This window comes from Vitis vinifera, chromosome 13 (assembly GCF_030704535.1).
Source record: "Vitis vinifera cultivar Pinot Noir 40024 chromosome 13, ASM3070453v1".
In the NCBI taxonomy this organism is placed as follows: Eukaryota; Viridiplantae; Streptophyta; class Magnoliopsida; order Vitales; family Vitaceae; genus Vitis; species Vitis vinifera.
This window is the reverse complement of record NC_081817.1, coordinates 10,892,036-10,917,523: the sequence shown is the minus strand read 5'-3', so window position 1 is coordinate 10,917,523 and position 25,488 is coordinate 10,892,036. Positions and strand designations below refer to the sequence as shown.

General features: G+C 35.9%; 1 protein-coding gene across 2 annotated transcripts; it reads right to left on the bottom strand.

Annotated features, from left to right (window-relative positions):
- Positions 1-201: 201 nt before the first annotated feature.
- Positions 202-24,624, bottom strand: LOC100249899 (probable sodium/metabolite cotransporter BASS4, chloroplastic). Of its 2 annotated transcripts, XM_002266769.5 has the most exons (14): positions 24,334-24,621; positions 23,597-23,690; positions 17,689-17,796; positions 17,522-17,589; positions 15,274-15,352; positions 14,605-14,663; positions 14,452-14,520; positions 13,186-13,299; positions 11,510-11,531; positions 10,195-10,262; positions 2,002-2,087; positions 1,027-1,156; positions 695-796; positions 202-584 (listed from the first exon to the last, which is right to left on the bottom strand). In XM_002266769.5, the coding sequence occupies exons 1-14, from the start codon at positions 24,517-24,519 to the stop codon at positions 510-512; spliced, it is 1,260 nt and encodes a 419-aa protein (XP_002266805.1). In that variant the 5' UTR covers positions 24,520-24,621; the 3' UTR covers positions 202-509. The 2 variants fall into 2 exon arrangements, with proteins under 2 accessions (XP_002266805.1, XP_010658790.1); XM_010660488.3 differs by lacking the exons at positions 202-584; positions 695-796 and having other exon boundaries at positions 2,043-2,087; positions 24,334-24,624.
- Positions 24,625-25,488: the final 864 nt, after the last annotated feature.

Sequence of the window (25,488 nt, the reverse complement as noted above, 5' to 3'; positions counted from 1 at the left end):
AACACGAGACTTTGACTCAAAACATTCCTGACTTCCCACCTGTCAACAAAACTAACTGTGCTAAGTGCACCCGATAGCTTCAATGGGGAACATTCACCCTTTCCTCACCATTATCTGTCATGCCTTTTGGGACAGGCTTCCCCTGTTTGACTATTAATATGCCTCTGAACTCAACTAGGCTTAAAATGCAATATGGAAGGATGAACCCAAGTCTACTCTTTATGATGTATATATCTATGGTGCATTTTCCATTTGAGGTAAATATGATACAATGATAGAATTTGACTATACAAGATGGATCTCTAGATATAGATTAAAAACAATAATGGGACTAAGAGCCGCCAGAAAACTCTAATTCAACAATACTAACAAGGATGAGGTGAATACCATTGGTTGCCCAGGTCTTGTTAAACACTTAGGTCTCTGCAAAGATTAGCAGGTCGCTGTGAACAACATCCATGTACTTCAACATTGCTTTCTATCAACATTCACGACCTTATTCTCATATTTCAAGCTACCTTGGCATTATCAGATGTGCAGTCCTTTCCAAGCCAGATATTGATAAGGAAAGAGTCCATAATTATCTACATTTTAGAATTTTATATATATATATATATATATATATATATATATATTAGCTAAAATCAGGTTGTTAAAAAAAAGCAAAATGAAAAGATAGGAAGAAATATGTGACCTGATTCAAGTGTGCTGCAACACAAGGAAGAACCAATAAACCAGATTCACCAAGTGTACCATGAAGCTGCTCCACGACTGCTACCATCACAGGCAATGTTTTCTACGAAGGCATGCAACCAAATCAAACCTCTATAATCATCACAATACAAAAGCATCCTAGGAAAGACCTCAACTAGTTACTTGTAATAAAAATATTTGCCAAGGAATTTTCCAGATGAAATGTAGTCCATTGATGGATGGATGCTTTCAGATATAAATCTTCTGAAAGTCTCTGCACATTAAAATTGCTGCATTAGATATTTAAAGCTCAAAAGCACTATTATAAATTACCTGGCTAGCAACAAGCAAAAAAGCAACGGTGTTCTGTCTCTTAGCAAAAGGGGATTTGCTACCACCGGAGACGGCTGAGAGGCTCTGTATTGAGAGAGCATTAAAAGCTAATAGGACGAGATGCAGAACTCTGCAACACAAGAAATGACCCTTTCCTCAGTTGATGCCACTTCATTAAAGCTCAAGAGAGTTTGAGCCATAAGCAAATTATCAGAGCACCATAGAGATTTTTTATGCTTTTGACTAACTGTGCATGTGACTCCTATTTACTTCACTCTCTGAACTTAAGGCAATTGTGCTTCATAGATATTAAATGATCTAAGGTACTTGAGAGTTAGCAGTGTAATAAAATGAGCATGCACTTTAAATTTCTGTTTCCACACAAATGGTAAAATTGGTCAAAGATTGAAGCAAAACTGAATAAATTTCTTTTTGAAAAAATGGATACTTTGGTATTTAAAAGTCAAAATCAGCTGAAATTTTTTAAGTGAAAAATTATAAAGATTTGAAGTGAAAATGAATGCTGAATCTCATTGAAATTAAAAACCTGATGAAAAAAAATGCTCATATAATAAAACAATCTATACAGAATCACAGATGCATATATAGCTAATAAGCTTGCCAATGTAGAAGCATGTGGTAAAAGAAACAGCCAGAATATCAGCTTAATTGCATCTCAATGTCCATGTTGACAGGTTCTCTTGTGATCCTAAAAAGAAAAGGATTGTGACAGGATCTATTTAATCCTAATAAGAACAAAATTGTGGAGGTTTAATAGCATTACAGTAGCCATAGAATTCAGTCCTGAAGTGAAATACTAGGGAGAAAATTTATATGTTAACAGCTGTCTGATATATCACCATTAAACCATTGGCATGCTAGATGAAGAGAACTCAAGAAATCCTTGTTATCATAACAAATTATGAGTAGAATTGCACCACAAATGTATGAACACATTAAGAGAATAGAATGTACGTTCCCATCCCAATGGCCACAAGAAAGACTGCAGGCTTCACCATTAATAGCAGTGACCTTGATCTACTCACTTGTATCCATGGAACCTGAATAAACATTAAGGGTTCAAACATAGATTAACTTTTGGAGCCCCAAAAAAAAGGGCAAAAAAATTCATGATAAAAGATGAGGAACTACTTGATTTGCTTCCTCAAAGATGTTTCTGAAGATCAGAGTTATACCATAAGCAAATATTGGAACTTAGGTTTTGCAGGACCATTCACCCTTGTGACAGAAATTTTCAAAGCAAACATGCAATTTCTCCAAAAATAAATAAATAAACAAATAAAAAGGCCTTAACTAAGGTGGCATTTGGATACTACTTTTATTTTTAAAATGGAAACTTCAATACAAAATACAAGAACTTTTATACAAAAAAAATAGAAATTTACCTTGTGTTCTGCAAAACTTTTTTCAAAATTTTAAAATTGTGGAAATGAAAATTTTTTACTTAAATTTTAAAAAATTTAAAATATATTTTCAAGCATACAAGGTATATACCTACTTTTTATAAAAGAATTCCTATATTTTGTACAAGACTTTCTATTTTTAAAAGCAAAAATAGGAAATTTATCTAAACATGCACCAAGTAAAGTATTACTAAAATCATATTAGTAAAATTATGAAGAAAAAAAAATTGATAGATTTTCTATTGGCATTTTATGGAACATAAAGAGCCGAATAATCTGATGCAAGAAGGTTTTTTTATTTTTATTTTTTTCACCCTTAAATCATCATTACAGTAACAGATCAGGATTGAGGTTTGATAGGAGAATGAATTGGGGATGATCAAGAGTTGGTTACAGGGAAGTTGCAAGAACAAACTTAGCAACTGCAATGCTGTTTCAATGGTTTGAAGTTATATGCTATAGAAAGAAGATCAGATTCTAATAACAGGATAATCTGAACAAAAAATGAATCCAAGGGGGGAGATGAAGAAGTAAAATAATTAGACATGCAAGAAGAGCAACCATACACTACAAAGTTAAAACTGCAAATCTGAATCGGTTATTCAGTAATTGAAAAAAGGAGATGATTAAACTTTTTTTAGAATTTTGGCTCAAAATCGCCTTTAACCAAACAACATATATGTTTTAGGCTTGTTTTCAAACTATTGTTCAAACTCGCCCTCCCCTTTTTTATTTTTTAAATTATTTAGAAACCACATTTTCAAAATGCAGTTTCTAAGTTTGTACTGAATGAAACTGCAGTTTCAAACAAATTTTTAAAAAGATAAAAATAAAAAATAAAATATGAGAGAGAGCGGCCATTTTGAACAAAAGTTTCAAAACATGCCGCAAACAAATCTTTTGTTTGGCTGAAAGGCCATTTTCAACCCAAACTTCCTTTTTATGTACTTAAAAGATTCTAAAAGTACATGATCCTTGTTGTTGAATCCTTCCATTGAATCACATAATCCTAACCAGTAATCAGTTATATGGTATAGTGAAGAATGGCAAGGCAAATAAATATAAATGTACAACCACACATTTTAAAAGAACAGTATTACTGATTATTTTTTTTGATTGGAAACGACACAAATATATATTAATATAAAAAGGAAGTACAAGAAGAAGGATGAGAAATCCTCCAACCAAAGACAACTAAATTACAGGGAGATACACATAAAACAAACGAACACCCACTAAGGACCAATCCCTAAGGAGTACACACCGCTATCCAATCCAGTTGAATCACATTAAGGGGGATCCCCTTAAATGCCTTGGAACAGAAAGCCCAAAGGGAAGCAAGGAAAACTATAGAGTCCCAAAGGACCTCTGAATTCCTTGCTTTATCCTCGAAAATCCTTGTGTTTCTTTCCCACCACACAACCCGAATTAGAGCTATGCTCGCAACTTGCCACAAAACTATCCCTCTCTTAGAATTACCGAAGCCTTTAAATTTGATGGACATCATGTCATATATGTTCCTTGGGGGAACCCAATCCATCTTAGCTAACTGAAATAACCTGTGCCACAACCCAATCGTCAAGGAACAATGAAGAAATAGATGATCTGCTGATTCCCCGTGCTTCATGCACAGGATACAAATATCAGGACTAAGGGCTTTGTAGGGTCTTCTCACTTGTAACATATCATTAGTATTCACCTTCTTGTGTGCCACTAACCAGACAAAGGACTTCACTTTGAAAGGAACTCAAGAATTCCACACGAACTTTGAAGGAAAGTTCTGAGAAGATCCAGAAGATTGAGATAATGCTAGAAAAAATGATTTGACTGAAAAAAGCCCTAAAGAGGATAATGGCCATAATCTAGCATCTGGGACCGAAGGAGAGAGATACAAATCATCAAGAGACCGCATGAGGCCTTCTAAGTCCTCAATCTCAGAATCTAACAGGTTACGGCGGAAATTCAAATTCCACAAGAAAGGCCGAGATGGACCGAGAACTGAAGAAATAGAAATGTTTTTGTCCACGACTACTCTGAATAGTCTTGGATATTGGATTCCCAAAGGTTGGTCCCCCCGCCACAAGTCTTCCCAGAACCGAATTCTATCCCCGTTTCCTACCACATACCGAGTAATCAAAGAAAACTCCTGAAAGACTTGAGCAATAGCCTTCCAAAGACAGCGATGTGACCATCTGACTAAAGTGTTAGCATCCCAACCATTAGAGTGTGAACCATAAATGCTTAAAATGACCTGATGCCAAAGAGCTGAACCCTCTCTAGGATACCTCCATAACCATTTCCCTAGAAGAGCGAGATTCCTCCAAGAAATGTTCCCCAAACCCAAACCCCCTATTGTCTTCGGTTTGCACACAATATCCCACCTCACTAAATGATCCCTTTTGCCTTCCCCAACCCCTGACCATAAAAAATCCCTTTGCAACCTCTCTATTTTTGCAGCCACTGAAGCGGGCATTTTAAATAAGGATAGGAAGTAACTTGGCAAATGGGAAAGACAAGATTGGATAAGAGTTATCCTCCCCCCAAAGGATAAGTAGGCCTTTTGCCACCCATCTAATCTACTTGAGATTCTCTCAACCACTGGATCCCAAAATCCACACGCCTTAGGATTCCCGCCTAAAGGGAGACCCAGATATAGAATAGGCCATCCAGACGCCTTACAATCAAGCATCTCAGCCAGTCTTGAAAGATGAGCCTGATCAAGATTGATGCCATAAATACTACTCTTGTTAAGATTGACCTTGAGCCCAGAGATGTGCCCAAACACTAACAAAAGACTCTTCAGAATCTGCAACTCTTCCTCCCTTGAGTTAGAAAAGAATATGGTGTCATCAGCAAATTGCAAATGGGACACCCTAGTTCTATTTCTACCCACCCTGAAACCCTCCATCATATTTCTTTCCTCAGCTCTCATGAGCATCCTGCTCAGTACATCTGCGACTAAAGTAAACAAAAAAGGGGATAAAGGGTCGCCTTGTCTTAATCCCCTTGATGCCTTAACCCACCCTTTAGCACTACCATTCACCAAGATTGCATAAGATACTGAAGATAAACATCCACTCATCCATTTCCTCCATCTAGGACTGAACCCCTTCTTTTCTAACACATGATCCAAAAAATCCCACTTCACGTGACCGTATGCCTTTTCAAAGTCTATTTTGAATACGACGCCTTCCTCCCCTGACCTTCTTCTCTCATCCACTATCTCATTCGCTATAAGAACCGCGTCCAATATTTGTCTCCCTTGAACAAAAGCGCCTTGAGTATAGTGGATGGTCTCATGTAGAACCCCTCTTAGATGCCCAGAGAGCACTTTGGCTATTATCTTGTAGAGACTAGTGATCAAACTAATGGGTCTAAAGTCTGATATTCTCTTTGATAAACTCTTTTTGGGTATTAGAACAATGAAAGAGGCATTAGTGCTTTGATTGATAATTCCGCTCCTATGAAATTCAGCGAACACTCTCACCAAATCCTCCTTAATCACATCCCAACACTCTTGGAATACGGCAATAGTAAAGCCATCTGGCCCCGGAGCCTTGTCCCTATCCAACTGAAAAATGGCCTTAGAAATCTCTTCTTTGGTGAAAGGGGATTCTAACCTTAATGCACTCTCTTCCGAAATAGGGGACCAATCTAATCCTTCAACACCCTAAGACTCTCCTGTAGGATTTGTGTAAAGCTTCTCAAAGTAATGTAAAATCTCCTCTGTGATACTCTCGACATTCTTCAGCACTAAACCCCTCTCATTCTCCAACTCCTTGATATATTTCCTATTTTGCCTGCCATTAGTCACTTTATGATAAAACCTAGAGTTGCAATCCCCTTCCTTGACCCATTTCACTTTGGCTTTTTGTCTCCAATGTATTTCCTCCCTCAATATTAATACCTCTAGCTCCCCTTTTCTTGAGGCTCTTTGAATTATCAAATCAGGATTGAGACCCCCTTCCTGCTCAATGGCGTCAAAGTTAGCTAAATCATTGAGAATACTTTTTTTCTTTTCTTTAAGCTCTCCAAAAGAAAACTTATTCCACTCCTTCAGTTTAGCTTTAACATATTGAAGTCTCCTCATGAACTTATGACCTTCCCATCCGTTTCCTTGAAACCCACTCCACCAATCTCTGAAGTTCTCCTTGAAATTAGTGTGTTGTAACCACATATTCTCAAACCTAAAAGGTGTTGGCCCCCACATAAACGGGTTGGTATCCATAACAATTGGCCAGTGATCCGATGTCCTTCTGATTAAGGCTTCTTGAAGGCCTTGGGGAAAGAGCAGCCCCCACTCATTTGAGTAGAGAAAACGATCCAATCTCTTACACACGGGAGACTCTTGCATATTTGACCAAGTGAATGAAGCATTCCGAAGAGGTGGGTCAAGTAATTCACATTCACTGATAAAACTATCAAAGTCCCTCATGCTTGGAGTAAGGCTAGAACCCCCCATTTTTTCTGAGCTTCTCCTTATGACATTAAAATCACCTCCCACACACCATAGCGGGTAAGTTAAACCATAAATGTCAAAAAGTTCCACCCAAAAATCCTTTCTAAGTGAGGGACTGTTTGGACCATAAACAGTAGAAATCCAAAGGGGTCCACAACCGTCCAAAGAGAACTTGACTGAGACCGAGAAAGATCCTATTACCACCTCCTCTCTACTCAGAATTTTTGAATCCCAGATGATCAAAATCCCACCTGATGCCCCAGACGCCGAAAGAACAACCCACTCCTTATTCCTGACCGTCCAGACACTACCCACAAACCTTCTATCACAAATCTCCTTTTTTGTTTCCTGAATCATCACAACATCCGGATTCTCTGACCTAAGAAAATCTTTAACCATCCTACGCTTATTCCTTGAACCCAAACCCCTAACGTTCCAACTGATAATTTTCATGGGAAAACACAAATACCCTAGCCTTCCGAGCCAAAACCAACAAGTCTCAATGCCCTGTGGGGCCTCTGCACTTCCTCCTAGAATACACTTTAATGTCTCTAGAGCATAATACCTCTCTCACTTTGGCCATTTTCCCGGGGGACAGGCCATCAATAAGGAATTCACCCGAAACCTCCTTATGCGACTTGACAATAGAATCCTTAGGGGTACAGCTCTCTGACATCTGGTTAGATAAAGCACACTGGTTCACCTCCTCAACACGGTCAGGTATGTCACCATGATTTAAATAGTTAACACCACCTTTTTCATAAAAAATATTTGAGATGCCTTGGTTTTCCGTAGGAGACTGAGGAAGAGGGACTGAATTGGGAAGAATTGGACCAGAGGGATTCGTCAAAGGAGAATCCGGACTACATGAAGGAAAAGAAAGTGACTCGGGTGGCTGAGAAGGAGAGGGCTGACATACCTCCAAGTTATTGGCTCCCGGAATTTCGCAAAACCCCTCAAAGATGAGTCCTTTACCTCTGATTATTGAATTAGAAGGTGAACCCATGACTGAATAGCCACGAGGATCAAACCCCACTCGACCCGTTAGCCCTCCTTTGACTTCAACGCGGCTCGCCGAGGTGTCCTCCTTCGAAAGCTTACTAGAAAGAGGACATCTGGAGAGAGGATTCACTCTGATTCCTCGCTCCATCTGAAAGCCCATCCCAAAATCCTCTTCCATGTTGCGATCTTCACTTGACGGCGACGAACCCCGTGTGAAAATAGGCTCACTGCAGCACCGATGTCCCTGTCGTCGATCGGCGCTTGGAGGGAAGAGGGTAGACCACGTCTTCTTTGAAATTGTCGCCTCTTCCTCCTGCGTAGCGTCTCTCATGTGAACCGCGGGGGCTTTCCCCTTCCTCGCTTCGATTACTTCCCTTCGCGACCAGGCTTCCATACCAGAGGGCTTCGTTCCTCCTAATTTTTGGCCCAACCCCGACGGCCTTTTAAACTTACAGCCCACGATGTTGTCTGACAAAGGCCTAGAGTTGGGAAGGGACTGGGCCTTTAGCTCAACGGCCCGACCTTCTTCTCCGAAGAAAACCTCGGCGCCGGCCCTTGCACCGTCTGGACAGAGCGTCGCGACCGCCTTTGTAGAAGAAGCAGCTCGCTGAGGAGAAAGGGGCGAAGCCGATGCAGACTGGTGGGCTTGAGGATCATCTGGGCCATCTTGAAGCCCACGATGCCTCATCCCACTTTGGGCCCTAACCTTTTGGGCTTTAAAAGAGGACTCATGCTCTGGCCCAATAAAAAATGCTTCAGCTTGGCCCGATCTGCTCCATCCCCCTCCTGTCTCCCCTTTGTCCTCCAAACACGTCCTTGACTGCCGATAACGTGCCCGGGGAAGACGCCTCTTTCTGTAGCACTCAAAGTCCCTAACGCTACCTCGTAGCCCTTCTGCAGCTTTTGACCACTGAGAGACGCAACCTCCCACTCTCACCCACTCGTTCCTGCTACGGTTTACCTCAGACATGACAGCGTCGGCATCTTCATCTTCTCCGGTGACTGAAACTGCTACTGTATAGGACCATTCCCCATCTTCCACCTCAAGCAACGCTGGTAACACGACGTTTGGAAGCATCTCCACCCACAGCTTCGCCCTCGTCAGGTCCACCAACTTCAAAGTTTCCTTTGCCACCTTCGTTACCCTCCCCCATTTCTTCAAAATGAAATTCAACTGAACTTCATCCCACAAATGGAAAGGGAGACCTCTCAATACTAGCCAACCCCTCCTGAACTTTCCTTGAACCACCATGTTTTCCTTGGGCGACCATTTCCTTAGCAGAATCGTCCTTCCTTTCACTGAAAGTCTTCCCTGATCATGAACACTTTCCGCTCTCCTTATTGTACTCACAAAGAAGCATCCTTTGAAAGCGGAAATGGGATTTATGGACACCATTCCTTTCATCCCCATCATCCTCGCAATGGCTCTTCCTTCGTGAGTCCAGTCTTGGACTTCTTCTTGGCTTTCACATATTACAGCTCTGGCCCATTTTCCAGCTGACAACGTACCTCCAGTCCTCAAACCAGCCTCTGCCACCACTTCAGCATATGACCTTCCTCCTCTGAAAGTGTCCCTATTCATCCGGATATCACCTTTCTTCTCCTTCGAAGCTCCTTCGTCTCGTTCATAATACTCTTGCACTGATAGGATCGCCTTCCTGAGATCTTCCCATCCTTTCCCTTTGACGCCCTCGGGGACGACAAGAACTAAAGGTTTCCTTTTTGTAACAAATTCTGTAATTTTCATGAACCTCCCTCTGTTATTGAAGCATATCTCCATCAAGAGGGTCTTAGTCTTGCCCCTGATCTTTCTTACAAAACCCCTAGAAGCCTCCACCTCCACAGCTTTCTTCAAATGCTCCATCAACCAATCCAGCTCCTCCATGTCAAAACCTATTGAAACTACGAAACCTCGGCTCCTCTCTGTTACCGATACCCAAGTTCCACCATTCAATCCTTCAAACTCTACCTGAAAATACTTTTTCTCCACAATAATCCTTTCAACTTTGCACTTCATCTTTTAAGCCAAACAGATTCAACAGTATTACTGATTATGGCAAAGCAAATAAATGCCAACACTTCTTTATGACATTGAACATGCAAAAGAAACTCACGGTATTGGTACTATCTATCCCATCTTGTTAGATGTAACAATAACTAATGTATCATACAGAGGTGCATATGTAAATTAAAAAATAAAATTAAAAAATAAATAAATAAATAATAATAAAGAAAACACAGGCATTTGGAAAAAGGAAAAAATATTTGAGGTTTAGGTCTTACCAAACTAAGGAAGATTGCACTAATCATCGAGAGAAGTTTACGGTTTTTATCAACAAAGTCAGCCACACCTGTAGCACAGGTATAATTAGGCCTAGAGACAGATACAGTATTTTTAGGCACTTTGAACAGTTAGCATCTGGTAATCACTACTGAAATGGATTATAACCATTCTGAAACATATTTCTCTTGTTAAGAAGTTATCTCAAAGACCTGCTCATGCAGCGCATATTGACAAGAAAGGGAAGTTCTGGGTTAACTTTGATTTTCTTTATGTTGGTATATCATAAATTAGTGATTTACATATTTGAACTGTTTGGCCCCTAGCATAATGGATTAATTATGTTCCTCTTGGGATTGAGGCATACATATGCATGCATGTATTCCCATTAGAATCTAGTCAAATCTTATTTAGACTTAGAAAATTGTATTTCTCGGAAACTTCTTACTTATTTCTTACTTCTAGAAGTTCCTATTTGTTAGACTTTTATCTTGTAGCTTGTCTAATTGCGTATCTTTTTACTGGGTTGCAAAATAGTTGTAAGATGTTTACAAAATTCCTACTTCAAGAAGTTTAAATCTTATTCGGTTTCTGTGTCAGTTACTTTTTGCTTTTAGAAAGCTTTTTCTTGCCTAAAGAGTTTTGATGAGTCCAATTGAGGTCCAATGCACCCAACCGAAATTATAGTTTGACTAATGAGAATCTGAGACTTTTAATTCTTCTTGAGAACTGTAACCATGATTGCCTAGTTTTCTCTTCTTTCTTCTATTACTTGTTCTTAAAATTTCTTGTGGATTTTGGAATTGATATAATTTTCACTCAAGCAATCACTGTTTTCTTTATCATTCTAACATAAAAAAAAAAATCCTACTTTCTGTTCTATGTCAGGTCACCCAAAAACTTAGTTGCACAGGGATCCAAACAACTTAATTTCTGGATTCCAGCATCTATTTTTTATTGACTTTCAAAACCTTGCTTTCAGCCCTAACAATTGGCTTCCATTATTAAAAACCTTAAAAGTATTAGCTTTGCTAGATCTTAGCCCGACCCAGCCCAGCAATAAAGAGATTAGAGAGTACTATTCAAGTTTTCAGTATCCAGCATGACCCATAATATGGGTTCAACTGATTCAAATGGTACATAACCAAAGGTTTAAACAGGTTATTCCTAGTTTTAGAAAATAGAACCCTTATTTGAAAAGGAACTCACTATTATATTGTGTACTACAAATCAATTCCCAAGGATCAGCCAGTCTCACATTATGTACTTTCTAGGGGCTACACATCAAATGCAAAATCAAGACTACTAGACACTCACCTTTGAAAGATTCACGTAAAACCTGCAGATTAGAAGGCACATATTAGTCCCCAAAATTATGATAAAAAACCTAAAGAAAGAACACCATAGGAAGTGTGTAAACTACAAATTAGCATCATTTCTTAAACAAACAAAAAGCGTTTCCTAGTTTGTCTTAACATTTTGAGATTTGTGATATTTTCTATAATAAATTCCTGATGCTCTAGTTAAAGTTTATAGACATCTACAACCTGATTGGAAACATTTTCGAAAACAGTTCTTAAAAAACAATTTTTTTTAAACAATTTTCAAAAACAGTTCTATAATGTTTTTCAAAACAAAAGTCTATTTGAGAACTTGGAATGTTCTCAACCAATGTTTTATATTTTCAAATATTTTTTTAAAATAAATTTTATGTGAAATGTTTTATTTTCAATCATTCTCCATATTTGTACAATTATTTTTTGAAACAACCCCTAGAAAACAATTAAAATGTATTATCAAAAAACACCCTATTTTCAAAACAATTTTCAGAAACCTGTTTAGAAACAATTGACAGTCAAACGTACTTTCATATTTTTCTATTCTCAAAAATAAAAAACTGTTCCTGACAACAGTTCCCTAACATGGCCTTACAAGTTATATAGAACTTTTGCCAAATGGTAGATCTGTTGTTTCTATGAGTATGAGGGGCTTTTGCCGCTTTGATCCTAAACTAAACAAGGTTGTCTTGGTCTAAACAACACAACAAATTCATTGACATGAATTAACTATACAAGATCTCAACAAATTAAAAAAAGGAGTAAAACAAGCTTCAATGCAAAAGAAAAACAAGCTATGCAGCTTATGAATGTGACAAAAATATATAAAGATGCAGAAGAGGAATGGGAAGGAATAAAAGGTATATTTTTCTTCCTTCATATTTAGTCTGCACAGAGATCCATATGTATACAAAAATTCCTAGCACTAAAAATAGAAATTTTCCTAACTTAATTATGTCAGATCCCTTTAGTGATGGGATTGCCTAATTCTCTCCTCAATTACAAAATTATACAGCCATGGCTTTCGTAATGCCATTCTTCCACAAAAGACTCTCCACAACTCAAGGGGGAAAAATCCCCCTAAAAAGGACATCATTTGACTAACTGCTCACTTGGCTAAGTGATCTATAATACCATTCGCTAAGCAAGGAGTCCAAAAGAGAGCAATCCAAACCTCTTAGCACACTTGCAATTTAGTAAAAGGCACATATCATTCCTCCATAAATCTCTCCCCTTCTTAGATACCCACAAAATAACAATTTTTTTATCCTCCTTCAATCAGATTGAAAAGACTTATAGCCATATCTACAAAAGATTAAAATTTCTACCTATGATCATCCATTCCAATTTTTTACATCCTAGAAAAATTTAACCTTTCATTTTACTAGAGAGAAGTTAATCAAGGGGCCAAACCAGAGTTTCCTTCGTAATGAACACCGAGTTAATCCTTTGTCCGCTTTTTGTCCTCGTGTATCACATTATTGCCAAGGTGAGAGGAACCATTTTTTTTTTTTGTTTGAGAAGTTCACTCCCAACTTGAAAAGCTTCACATATATACATAGTAACATTATAATCACACATGATATCACAAGAATTTTTCTTCTTGAAAAATTAAAGGTATGCAAATTCTACCTATAGTGGTAATGAAGGTATTACCTTCCCCAAGATTAGAGGGATCAAAAGTGTGACAACAAGACTTCGAAGCAGTTGCTTAGTTGGAACAGAAACACCAACTCCATCAGCTATGAACTTGGAAATAGAAAATGGGACCTAAATATGTGTAATTAACATTTAGCACACACTCCCAGTGACTAAACCAAATCATTAACTTTGATGTAATGCATTATAAATTGATGCCATCACAAATACAAATTAATTATTCATGTAGACTCATACTTATACCCACATACACACACATATTGAGAGAGATAGAGGCAAAGCAACAACCAGAGAGAGAGACACACACACAAGCATGCATATATATATATATATATATATATAGAGAGAGAGAGAGAGAGAGAGAGATTTGCTGTTCTTAATCCAATAAGACTTTATTATGAACTTAGAAACAGAAAACATAAAGAAGGCATGTGCTTGGTAAGAGCATACATAAAGTAATGACTACAAAACTGTACTTCCATGACATAATGGATATCATTTCCTTTGGTCTAACACATATAAGCTCCATTTATTGAAGTTTTACACATACTTTCTGAAAGAAAAATCTTTCTTGTGCATGAAAAAGAGTGTCATTCAAAAACCCAGGAATTATAATTTAGTAAATATTTTGCATGAGAAAGCATAATACCAAGCATCCAACCACCCAGCAGAGAACCATTTGTTCTACAGAGTGGGATGGATGTAGAAACAACTCAGGATTGAAACTTGAGGAGAAAAGGGGCACCTAAAATTTGAACCAACACCTAGCACAGAGAGTAACCAAGAAGAACAAATAAATAGCAATAATAAAGACAGGCAAGATAGATAAATGAAAGACACCAGAAATTACAGGCAACTTCTTTTAAGTGTAGCCTTGATTTGAATTTTCTTTTAGAATATGAGAATACAGAAAGCTAATTGAAAAGGAAAATGTGATCATAAGCTTTGTACCCATGGTTCTCATGAAATTGATATTTGCAAAGTAAGACATTTTGGAGTGTAGAACCAGTTTTAAGTGGACATAATTCTGTAGCACAATTGAAGCTCATCAACAGATATTTCATATATAGAAGTTTAACTAAATCTGGTGTCCAAGTCAAGATGCAAATAGAATACATCAAATATAAAATAACTAATAAGCACCAAAATTATAGCTCTGCAATATACTCTGCATGGAGAAGATGTCAAATTGTGTTTCAGAATAAGATCTGAACTCAAAGCTAATATTTTTCATGATACTAATGATGTTCCTCATGTACTTACAATCAAAATTCCCAAGAGATTAGATATCACTGTCATTGCAAGAGCAAGTGCAGAATTCCCCCCAGCAAGCTGTGTTTTAGCAATACAAATCCTCAGTTAAATTTAAAACCTACTCCATGCAGAACCATGATTTTGGGAGAAAGACTGACATGCCTGAGTCAGTGCCACACCACTTGATAATGTTGTTGGCATACAGCTAAATATAGCCAGACCTGTAGAAGTCAGAAAAGGTTTTAAACAGTTTGCAAATTGGCAAGGGAGAAATAATAGATGACTGCACCAGCACAAGATTGTGGATCCTGTGCTCACTTCAAAGGCAAAAGTTAGCGTTTGCCCAATGTCCTCAGTGTCAATGAAAAACAAAAGAACACACCATTATCTGCAACCGAGTAGTGTTTGCCCTATGTGCTTAGCTTCCATGAAAAGCAAAAGATGGTATATTCTATGAATGGAAAAAAAACCAATTTGGAACTACAAGGTGGTATCCAAATGATATTAGTTTCAAATGAACCATCACTATAATGCAAATGTTGGTAGTAAAAGGGGAGGAGAAAGCTCTACAACTATCAGAGAAATCACAAGACTAAGAGCATTCAACACTTTTCACTTCAAAAACCTACCACTCTTTTCTTTAAACAGATCTTGAAGATGAACTTTGATGCAAAATAGGATCCACACGTTTCAGTTTTTTATAGGAAGCATATAACTTCTTAAAAGTTAGTCTATTACTGTTTTGAAATTATTTTGGGACAATAAACTTTTGCAAAATTATGATCCTTTCAGCTGACTCTTCGAGAAAAAAAATGAAGTTCAGTGCCATACCAGTTATAAATTCTTGAGGTTGGAGCTGAAATTGCAAAATAAGCCTTGAAAAGAGGGGGGTAAATAATAGAATAGAACCCTGCACTGACAGGAATAATTGGTTAACAGCATAAATGCATTTTTACTGAAAAAATCAAATTTATTATTAGAAGAAAGATAAGAAGTACAAGGATGAGCTATCCTTCTCAAAAAGAAAGCAGGAAATAGCCAAGGTAAAATACAACCCCAAAGGCCACTCCATCAATAGGAAATATTGGTCCTACAACACATCAAGTGGGGACATCATCCCATACAAACCCCTCCAAGGTCCTAGCTCTCCTCTTAGCCAACAGATTGGCTTCCTAGTAAGACCTGGACCTGCATAAAAGGGAAGAGCCCAGGTCCCTGGATCATGAATTCTCCTCATCCAATGGTCCAGCCTCAAGGACTCTCTTAGTTGTTCAAATTTGAGGTTCCACAAGAGGTGCTTTCCAATACTATATTTGAAGTAGTTGTTTGAATTTCTTATGATACACAACTGAAATAAGTTCTTAATTGTAAAAGGACTCTAAATGTAAGGATTGTTCTTGGATTCCCAAACAGGTTTGAATTAACTTCATCTAATTGTGTTTCCCCCAACATGAAAGAAAACATAGGCAATCTTTAAGTGATAACAACCAAGGAATCTAGTTTGATCATGAGATTCCTATCTTTCTAGTCCATCACTACTTCTATTCCCAATCAGTTTGAGAAAAAACACATAGCATTTCCCCACCATTATCTTTATGAGTTCCCAAAACCCCATCAAACCTAGAGGTTTCTTACTGAGCATCCGTTGAACATTCAGATGGAAACTTCCATATGGAGGACCAATCTCCAGGTTAATGAATTCCTCTTTGTGTTGCATTCCATATAAGCAGCCTACAATATCCTAGCAATGAGACTCCACAGAATACAAAAAATTCATAGCCACATACACAGAGAGAGGTCAAGAATAGAAATCTGTCATATTTCTTCCACTGTTCCCCGCTTTTCCCAAAGATCCTACTCATTCTTCCAACCAAATCACTCAGTGGCTAAAAAACCACACCATCCCTCCCTCTTTCCATAGCCCTCAGAGGAAATGGCCATCATACCCAAGAGAAACAATCAACAGATTCTTGCAAGGCAAACACATTCTACATTTTTCTAGACTGATGATAAGAAAAATTGAAGAGCAACACATAGTATAGATAAATTGTTCACCCATCCCAAACACCTCCCTTCTCCCCTCCCAAAGAAAGAAAGAAAGAAAGAAAAATAAAAATAAAAATGTAACTTTAATAAACCAAAAAATATTCAACCATCTAGATTTAGTCTAACAGAGAGATCCTTTTTTTTATCAGTATAGTCTAACAGAGAGATCCTACTTAATAGTAGCTTCCTTAGAGCCCAGCAAAATCAAAAGTTTCCTTCTTTCATGTTTTGAGGTCAATTTTGATGAATATTAACTCTAGATTTAGAGCGTTTGCATCCCTAAACTTGGAGCACCAACACTGGAAGGCTGGAAGGTTAATTTTAAAGACAAAGTAAAACCTAAAGGGAGGGAATCAAGATCAACAGAAACAACATGAGAAATAGGACAACAAGGCCTAAGAAGATGATAGTTTGCAGAATAATCTTCCCACTTTGAGTAGAAGAGAAATCATCCAATCTATAATATATTGCATTTTCTTGAAAGTTCAACAACGTAAAGTATGAATGCATAAAGAAATATCCCTAAAAACCAATACCTCAATGAAGAAAGTTAAGCCTCTCTCACATTATATTTATTAGCAGGGTACAATTGAAACCCATTATAATGCCATTGTTCAATATCAGTAACTTCAATTGGATAGGACAGGAGTGAGGCAAACCTCCACCCATCAAAACAAATCTTTCTTGATTCTTTCCTAAGATTTTAAGGTAAGGAAACTTTTACTTAAGACTAAGGAAACTTTTACTTAAGACAAAGGAAAGTATTAAATGACATATTAGATTGCGTCCCAATATTTAAAAAACAATTAAATGCATGAAAGTGCAAGAAGAGTCAAAATCCTGTTTATGACTTCAGATACTAATGATAACAGGACCAAGTATAGTTAGTATCAGTGAAAGAAGTAGATCCAAAGACAGGGGTGCCCCACCACACACCAACCCATTTTGAAAATATTGAAGAGTACGAAAGAAGAAAAGATGAAGAATGAACCTACAAAATGCATAATCACAAATAAGAAATTCAAGTTCATACTAGCCCAAAAATTCCAACTGGCCATGCTTCAGCAGCTGCACCAATTTCTCCACTACGCAGCATCAAACCTGTAGCATAAGAAAATAAAATTTTAAAATAATAATAGGGCAAGGTTGACATTATAAGTTAATATAATCGATAAAGAATGAGTAATATCAGAATCTTACCAGAGATGATAAATATCCCAAAAGTGCTTACTTTTGACAAAGAGTACCTGTCAGCAAGACAACCAAGAGTAGGATTTGCAAGACCCAATGCCACTCCACTGACTAGAGCTGATGCATGCAGTTTTGCACAACAACAAAAAAATAAATAAATAAATAATAAAATAAATTCTAATTAACAATAAAGACAAAGGTTCCAGGGGAAAAATTGCAGACAAAGGTTAAACAACATGAACTTCATTTTGTTTTTAAACAAGAAAAAAAATGTATTTTAAAATCAATTCAACAAAACCTTATCCCCGATAAATGAAGTGAGCTATACAAATCCAACTGCACCTTAAACTACATCAAGATCGATATCAAATGTTGAATCACATGCACAGACTCAACCATATTATGTTTACCCTCCCTTTTCTCTTTTTAGCACCTTCAACCAGAACCATATAATTTCTTTTGGTGCAGGTAGGTCCATGCAGTATATGATGGAACCATCTCTCCTTAATTTCCCCATCTAGCCCTCAATTGGTATTTATCCATAAATCTCACAAATACACCATTTAATTATAGTCTCCATAAAACAGTAACTCTTGTCTATATAAATATATAGGAAGAATTTAAAATCCAGGGACAATGACTCTTGATTCACTTTCCATCATTCTTTTCTCAATGATGTTTGGTAGAATTAAAGATTAAGTACTTAAACTTTAGTGTTGAAACATAACCGTTGAAGGTTTAAAGTATTTTAAACTGAAAAGCTTTGTCATCACTTCAAGACTAAGTAGTAAATTCAATTAAACTATTTAACAACTAAAAGAAATTGAACTCCAAAAATTGTTTAATTTATAACTTTAGATTCTTTGAATATTTTTTCGGCGATATTATCTCAATAATAGTAAGGCCACAACGCAGGGCTATCAGGTTGGAGATCAACCAAATCACAACCCAACCTCACCTTAGGTTGAAAGTTTTTCCAAGTCCTATGTTGGATAAGATGAACTCCTGATGAACCAACTTATCGGATTGCTCAGATTAGGTATGAATCAGGTAGCTTTGTAGTTATATTTTTTAACAGGTGCAAAAAATATATTATTAAGTGTCAAAAAGGAGCTCTGATACAAGTTAACCATACAAGAAACACATGTAAAAAACAAATTAAAAATGGAAAAAAACCTCAAACAAGATCCTAAGCTAACAATAACCTATTAATGCAACCCATAAAGGACAGGCTTCTTTTTCCTAAGGAATTCCCTGACCATAGGAACAGACTTCATGCCAAAGTCATTTAATCTTAACTTAAAACTCTCCATTGGTTCAAAAAATGTCTCAATTTCACTTCATCTAAGTATGCTAGATATGCATAGGGTTTTGCATTCTTCCATTCCTTCCTCTTCGTTTAGGAAACAAAGGTGTCATGTCAATTCACCAAAAAGCATGGTTAAAAGTTGCAATATCAATTGTCGACTCAACAAGTTACAAGGCGAATTGGTCTTAACATTTTTTTTTTTACTAGAAACAAGAATTGTATTAATATCATATAGAGATTTCATGAGAGGGACGAGGAATCCTTCCACAAATATACAAACCTGATCTAAACCACTAAAAAACTCCGCTATACAATTGAAAAGACAGCTTGGCTACTCTTAATGGTGGCCCAACCCTAGTGGTGTACGTACCACAAGCCAACTGAGCTAAATGACATTTAAAGGACATCCTTTAAATTTGTTAGTACAAGAGGCCGGCCCACTAAGAAGTAAATTGGTCTCAACATATTAAATTGTGTTTTTTTTTTTTTTTTTGACAAGCAAAAGTATTATTAATAGTGCCTAATCAATAGTGGGCACACCAAAATACATAGGGAGCATACAGAGATGTCAAAAAGGGACATTTAGATGGAGAGATTGATAAAAGATACCCCTCTTACATCAATAAGAGCACAACCAATCAATAAAATCTAGAATAGACATAGAGGCGCCTCTAAAGGACTTTCTTGCCCAAAGCTAGGGAAAGCATGAAAAGGCATTTTTGAGAGAATGAACTGATTATTCTTCGTAGACAATGACTCTGCCTCAATGATTCGCCTCCTTCCAGATGATCCAAAATAAGCATAAAAGAGTTGCCCTTCACACCTTCATGCACTTCTTCCCTGTAAAAGTCCCATACCAACTTGGTAACGTTTCACCAACCATAGCGGGCATCACCCACTCTACTTTAAACAATGAGAATAATAAGTGCCATTTATATTCTCATTTTAGCACAATGAAGCAAGACATGATCAACCAATTCCTCCTCTACTTTATAAAGATTGTTATTGGGTAATACACACAATATGCTAATTAAAAAACTCTAAATTTCTAAAAAAAAAGAAATAGAAAAATAATTACAATTAGATGGACTCAACAAATTAATAACAAAAACACACATCACATTTCACATTATCTAAATAGTTATAAAAGCATTCATTTGAATTGTTTATGATAGTATTAGGAATTGAAAACTCATAAAACATTACCACCCATTTTTACACCCAATACCAAATTTTGATAATTGATATATATCATGAAAATAAAAATGAAAATAATAAAAAGAAATGTGAATTATAACAAGTCAACGATTGCTCAAAAATAAATCATTTTCAATTTATTATTCCTACTCATAGATGGAGGCATTTTTTCTTGATTGATGTAGGAAATCTATGAGAAATGTTAAGATTATCTAATTTTCTTTCTTCCATTTACATTGGATCCAGGTCATGGTGCCACAACTCCAAGTTGTCTCATGATTTGGCTAATCATGATTCAGATCCAAGTCGTGACCAAGTTAAGCTTGAATTGCATGATACTCTACTTATGTCTCAAACTCATCATGGCAATGGACGAGACAAATATGAGTCAAGCAAGATGTACCAATCTTAGTCGATTCTTTGAACCATGATAGAGAGATCTCACAAAAGTGGCTTTATCTACAAGGAATAAGCCACCTCACAATGAATAAGGATACCTTGATATATCATCCAATCAATGGTGAGGATCTTGCCTCAAATTGCTTCCCAAAGAAAGAAGCCCATCGTAGAATGAGCACAAACCCTCACACTAAAGAAGATGGAAAAAGAGAGTTAGTGCTAGAGAAGACCAACTTAAAGAAAGGTTTCGCTAAAAAACAACCTTTATTGAAGTAATTCCAAGAAAAAAAAAAGTCCCCCCTATCCTCCTTGATCTTATATTTATGGGTGATGGCCATGAAGATTACTTTTCACTTTAACTCTTGACCTTTGAAAGGACTAAAGAATCTCATGTTCCAATTCCCTTAACCTCCTTTTAAGCACTAGTAATCTATAATCAAAGAGTGATATTCCATATCAGATATAGGAGATGCATTTTAAAGTCTTCAGGGCCGAAGGGGACAATATCTAGACAAGAGGCAGCAAGTCATTATAAATTATATCAAAGTCAATCCCTATGCCTAATGTCTTTGTTTGGCCCAACAAAGAGTGTCTATTTGTTTAGCCCCCCAATCATGTGGACATCGTGTCTGCATTGGGGGGTAATTGTGACATCCCACATATAAGAGAAAAAGTTTATGGTACTATATATGTAGGAAATTCTTTTAACCATGTAAATTCATTTTAAAGTCTTGAGAATCCATTGGTATAGAGTGGACACTATCTACACGAGAGAGAGCAGACCATTACCCAAAGCATTCCCATAAATTAGCAAGGAGAAAGACCTAGAAATTAGTTCTTGAGCACATACTCCCCATACCAAACATTCAACCACAAAGTAGTCATCCACTAAATATTCACCAATTAGTAGTTGAGTCGGGGAAGATATTTTCATTCTTTATGATTGCTAGAGCCTTTTGTCCTTAGGACCTCCACCCAACCCAGTACCAAACATCCAACCACAAACTAATCGTCCCCTAAATATTCACCAATTAGTAGTTGAGCCGGGTAAGATATTTTTCATTCTTTATGATTGCTAGAGCCTTTTGTCCTTAGGACCTCCACCCACCTTGGAGCAAACCTTAACCTAACCCAACACCTTCCATGACACCAAACTTTCAATCATCACCTAACTTCATAGTGTTATAGGTAATTTGTAACAATTGAAAAAATTTTCAATTTTTTAACCTCCAAAAAATAAAAAAAATAAAAAAACAACAACAAATCTAAACATCTTATATTAAAAATATGGTCATATGTCATAAAAATATATACAATGATACATATTAAGCCAAGCATTAGTTAAATTCAAGTTTCCAAGGCTTCAACCAAATCCTAACCATGCCTAGGTGGGGTAAAAAAATTTAATGAAACCAGTATCTTTTGTTTTGGTTAAGCTTAAACCATCCAAGCATGACGTGACCCTAACCAATACTAGTTTGCACAAAATGTCACATGTACAAAACACTTAAACAGTTGGAAAAATTGTGCTTCCATACACTGATGTAAAAATAATCACAAAATAGGAACCCTCTAAAAATAATTCAAGTTTCATGCACTCACCGATCAAAGATAGTACTTAGGATAGTCAAAGGTAGTATCTATATCATTAAAAGGTAATACCTAAATAGTCAAAGGTACTACCTTTGACCATAAAGTGTATAAAATGCTAATTATTTTAAATAGCTACTTGAAATTTGTATTTTATAAAGTTGGGTTCCTATTTTGTAGTTTTTTTTTATATAGGTATATGGAAACACACTTTTCCCTAAACAGTTATATAGTTAAGAGGTAAAAACTTGTGAGATTAGACAGGAGAAAAAGGAAAGTGCAGAAATATTGAAGTTTGTCTAACTAGACTTCCATGTACCTTCTTATTTTTATTTATATTCTTAAGTAAGAATACAATAATACCACTATCAACTAATAAATGAAATTACTCTTAATATAACACATGAAATTAAAATAAACTCTAAAAAAACTCTCAAGCTAGAATATCAAGGTTAACATGCACAGTCAATGAAAGGTGTTCTACACCCTACTAAGTTGTTATATTCCTAATTTTTCAACCAATTTGCTTTCTACAAGTAAATTGACTACAACCTTAAATTGTTTTTAACATTTCTCCCATTTCATGCTTCTTTCAAGGTCTCAAGAACAGGAGGCACAAGAAAAATAAGCTGAATTATCTAGATATTAGTCAACCTCTTTCGTCGGTATTGAATGGCCCATTCTTGTCTCTTCATGGGCATTTCATTTGAGTCATCCATCTGTTGTTTTTAATCATCTATGTCAAACCATGTGTCTAGCTTTAGAAGTTGGTCAATTGGGCAAGCCTCAGCATAGTCTTTTTCAAATCATAGTCATAGTCATCAATCTAAGTCTTTTAATGTAGCCCACATGGACAATTAGGGTCCTTTGCATACTATAAGTTTTCATTTATTCCCTTCCTTTTTTTGTCATATGTATTGATGATTACTCTCATGTAACAGCACTACTTTTTTCTAAAGTAGATCTAAACTATCTAATATAATTTTTAAAGTATGAAATTTTTGTTTAGTTTCGTGAACTCATTAGAAGTTCTTCAATCCAATGCATTGGGATACATAAAATCAATCATGAATTCATTTTATGCTAATCATGGTAATTCACCAAACTATTTGCACTCACACTTCTCAACAAAATGGTGTCGTTGAGCAAAAGCATCACCATTCACTGGATGTTGCTTGCACCTTATTGTTCCATATGCAGGTACCAAAGTATTCTTATGCCAATGCTATATACTTGGACCAATGCTACATATGTATATGAATTCAAAGCAACCCTACAAAGGTCAAGGCTCTACAAACAATGCAGCAAAGAAATAACGCAAGCACAAAGTAAATTATTATTAGAACATGAAACATATATAATAGCAAGAAAGCTCAAGAATATACAGGATTAAAGTTTGCACCATCGAAGTAACATTGCTACCTAATGGAAGAAAATTATCTGCCACAAAACTCAACAAAGGTTTTGCCCAAATCAATGCCTTTCCCGAGCTAGCTGCTTGACTTGCATCATCTCCCTGAAACAAAACAATAACCATGTCATTCACGAAAATATAATCATACCTGCAATATATGGCATAATGCAGCCATTTAATTACCAATGATTTTCCCTTTGTTTATTTCAAGACAATATGTCCCTAAAAATTATTTTCCCAAAATGATTGAAAATTCTCTAACTTACAATGTTGGCATTTGTCGATCAATATATAGATCCTATGAATTTTACACCTCATTAAATCCTTTAAGAATATCCCGCAATTGACCCATATAAACCAGGTGTTCCACTCCAGTCAGATCTTTTTGGGCCACAACTCTGATGTTACTTCTGTACTTCTTTAGCCAATATCAGTGGACCATGTTCAAATTCGAGGAACTACAAATTTAATCCATTTATTTCAGTTTAATGGCCTAGCAGGAAGCTTACATTTTCCCGTGAAACTTATCTTATCCCTATGGATGTTCAAACATGAAAAGACTTGGGCAGTTTTATGACCGAAATTTACTTTTTCTTGGACAAAAAATTCCATAGCATCAAACAGAGTCAATAAGCTAAACGAAGCCAAGAGGCATGATACAAAATTTTGAGAAGTTGGCCTAAAAAAAGAAAAACATCAACATGCATTTTTTCCGGGAAACAAGCAGAGGAAGAGGGAGAGGAACCTGAGCGGAATGTTGAGCAGCTGTGATGGGGAATGACTTGGAGACAGAGTGTGGTTTCCGAAGAAGTAATGAGCATTTGTGAGTGGAAATGCAGAATCTGATGGCATTTGATGTAATGGGCGTTGGATGGGGCAGCGTTTTAGGGTGCGGAGGTCTGAGAATTAGGGTTTGGATGATTGCAGCCATGGGAGAGGGAATGAGGAATTGAGGATGAGTGTTAATTCAGACGCCTACACTCATCCAACCATTAGCTTAATGCATAATTATTTTCTTCAATATATCTACTCACAAGTCACAATTCACCATCTGAAGCATCAAATTTATTGGTTACTAATAACGTTTATATCATGGATTATATGAATTCACTCTATCTACTCTCTTTTTTTCAATAAAATTGAATAAAAATTTTGTTTATTGGCATCAACAATAAAATAAAAAAATTTAAAAATTTAAAATACAATTAAAACTAAAATACTTAAAAATTAAATGCAATTAAAATAAAACTAAGTTAAAAGTTAAATATAATTAAAACCAAAAGAAAAAAACTTAAAACTTATAAAAATAAAATATTCCCCCTCATTGTATTTTCACATTTTTCTTGATATTTATATTTTCTATTAATGTGTTTTAGCGAATTAAAAATTAATTTTTTATTTTTTATTTTAAAGGTTTTTTTTAATTTTAATTTTTAAAATTTCTTATTTTATTAATCTCAAATTAGTTCTCGCGGTAAAAAATTATCGATTGATGTTATTAATCTTACAAATAAATTGATCATTTAAGGAAATAATTATCTGATATCTAAAAAAAGTATATGTATATTAAAATTATTTTAAATATTAAAAAAAAAGTTTTTTAAGAGCTATGTAGGTAATATAAAAAATAACCTTCAATGATCCAAATAAATAAATAAAAGAAATACAAATATGGGGTGAACTAGAAATCAGACTAAAAGAACTACTAAATTTTATATTCTCAATTTTAAAAACATGAAAAAGAATTGTCAAAAATAATAATAATGATAATAATAACTTAATGAAATAATTATAAAATTGTACAAATTTTTATTTTCATTTATGGTTTTTTTTTCCTTTGCACGAGCTTTCCTTTCATGTGTTTTTTTAAAAAAAAATTCCTTTTTTTTTCTTTTAATGC

Coding starts and splice junctions, on each gene's coding strand:
- LOC100249899 (XM_002266769.5), bottom strand. CDS start 24,519: ATGGCTGCAATCATCCAAACCCTAATTCTCAGACCTCCGCACCCTAAA. Junction 11,532..13,185: donor TCCCTCTAATCTTGGGGAAG/GTAATACCTTCA, acceptor TCTAATCTGCAG/GTTTTACGTGAATCTTTCAA. Junction 797..1,026: donor TTTTGCTTGTTGCTAGCCAG/GTAATTTATAAT, acceptor ATGCCTTCGTAG/AAAACATTGCCTGTGATGGT.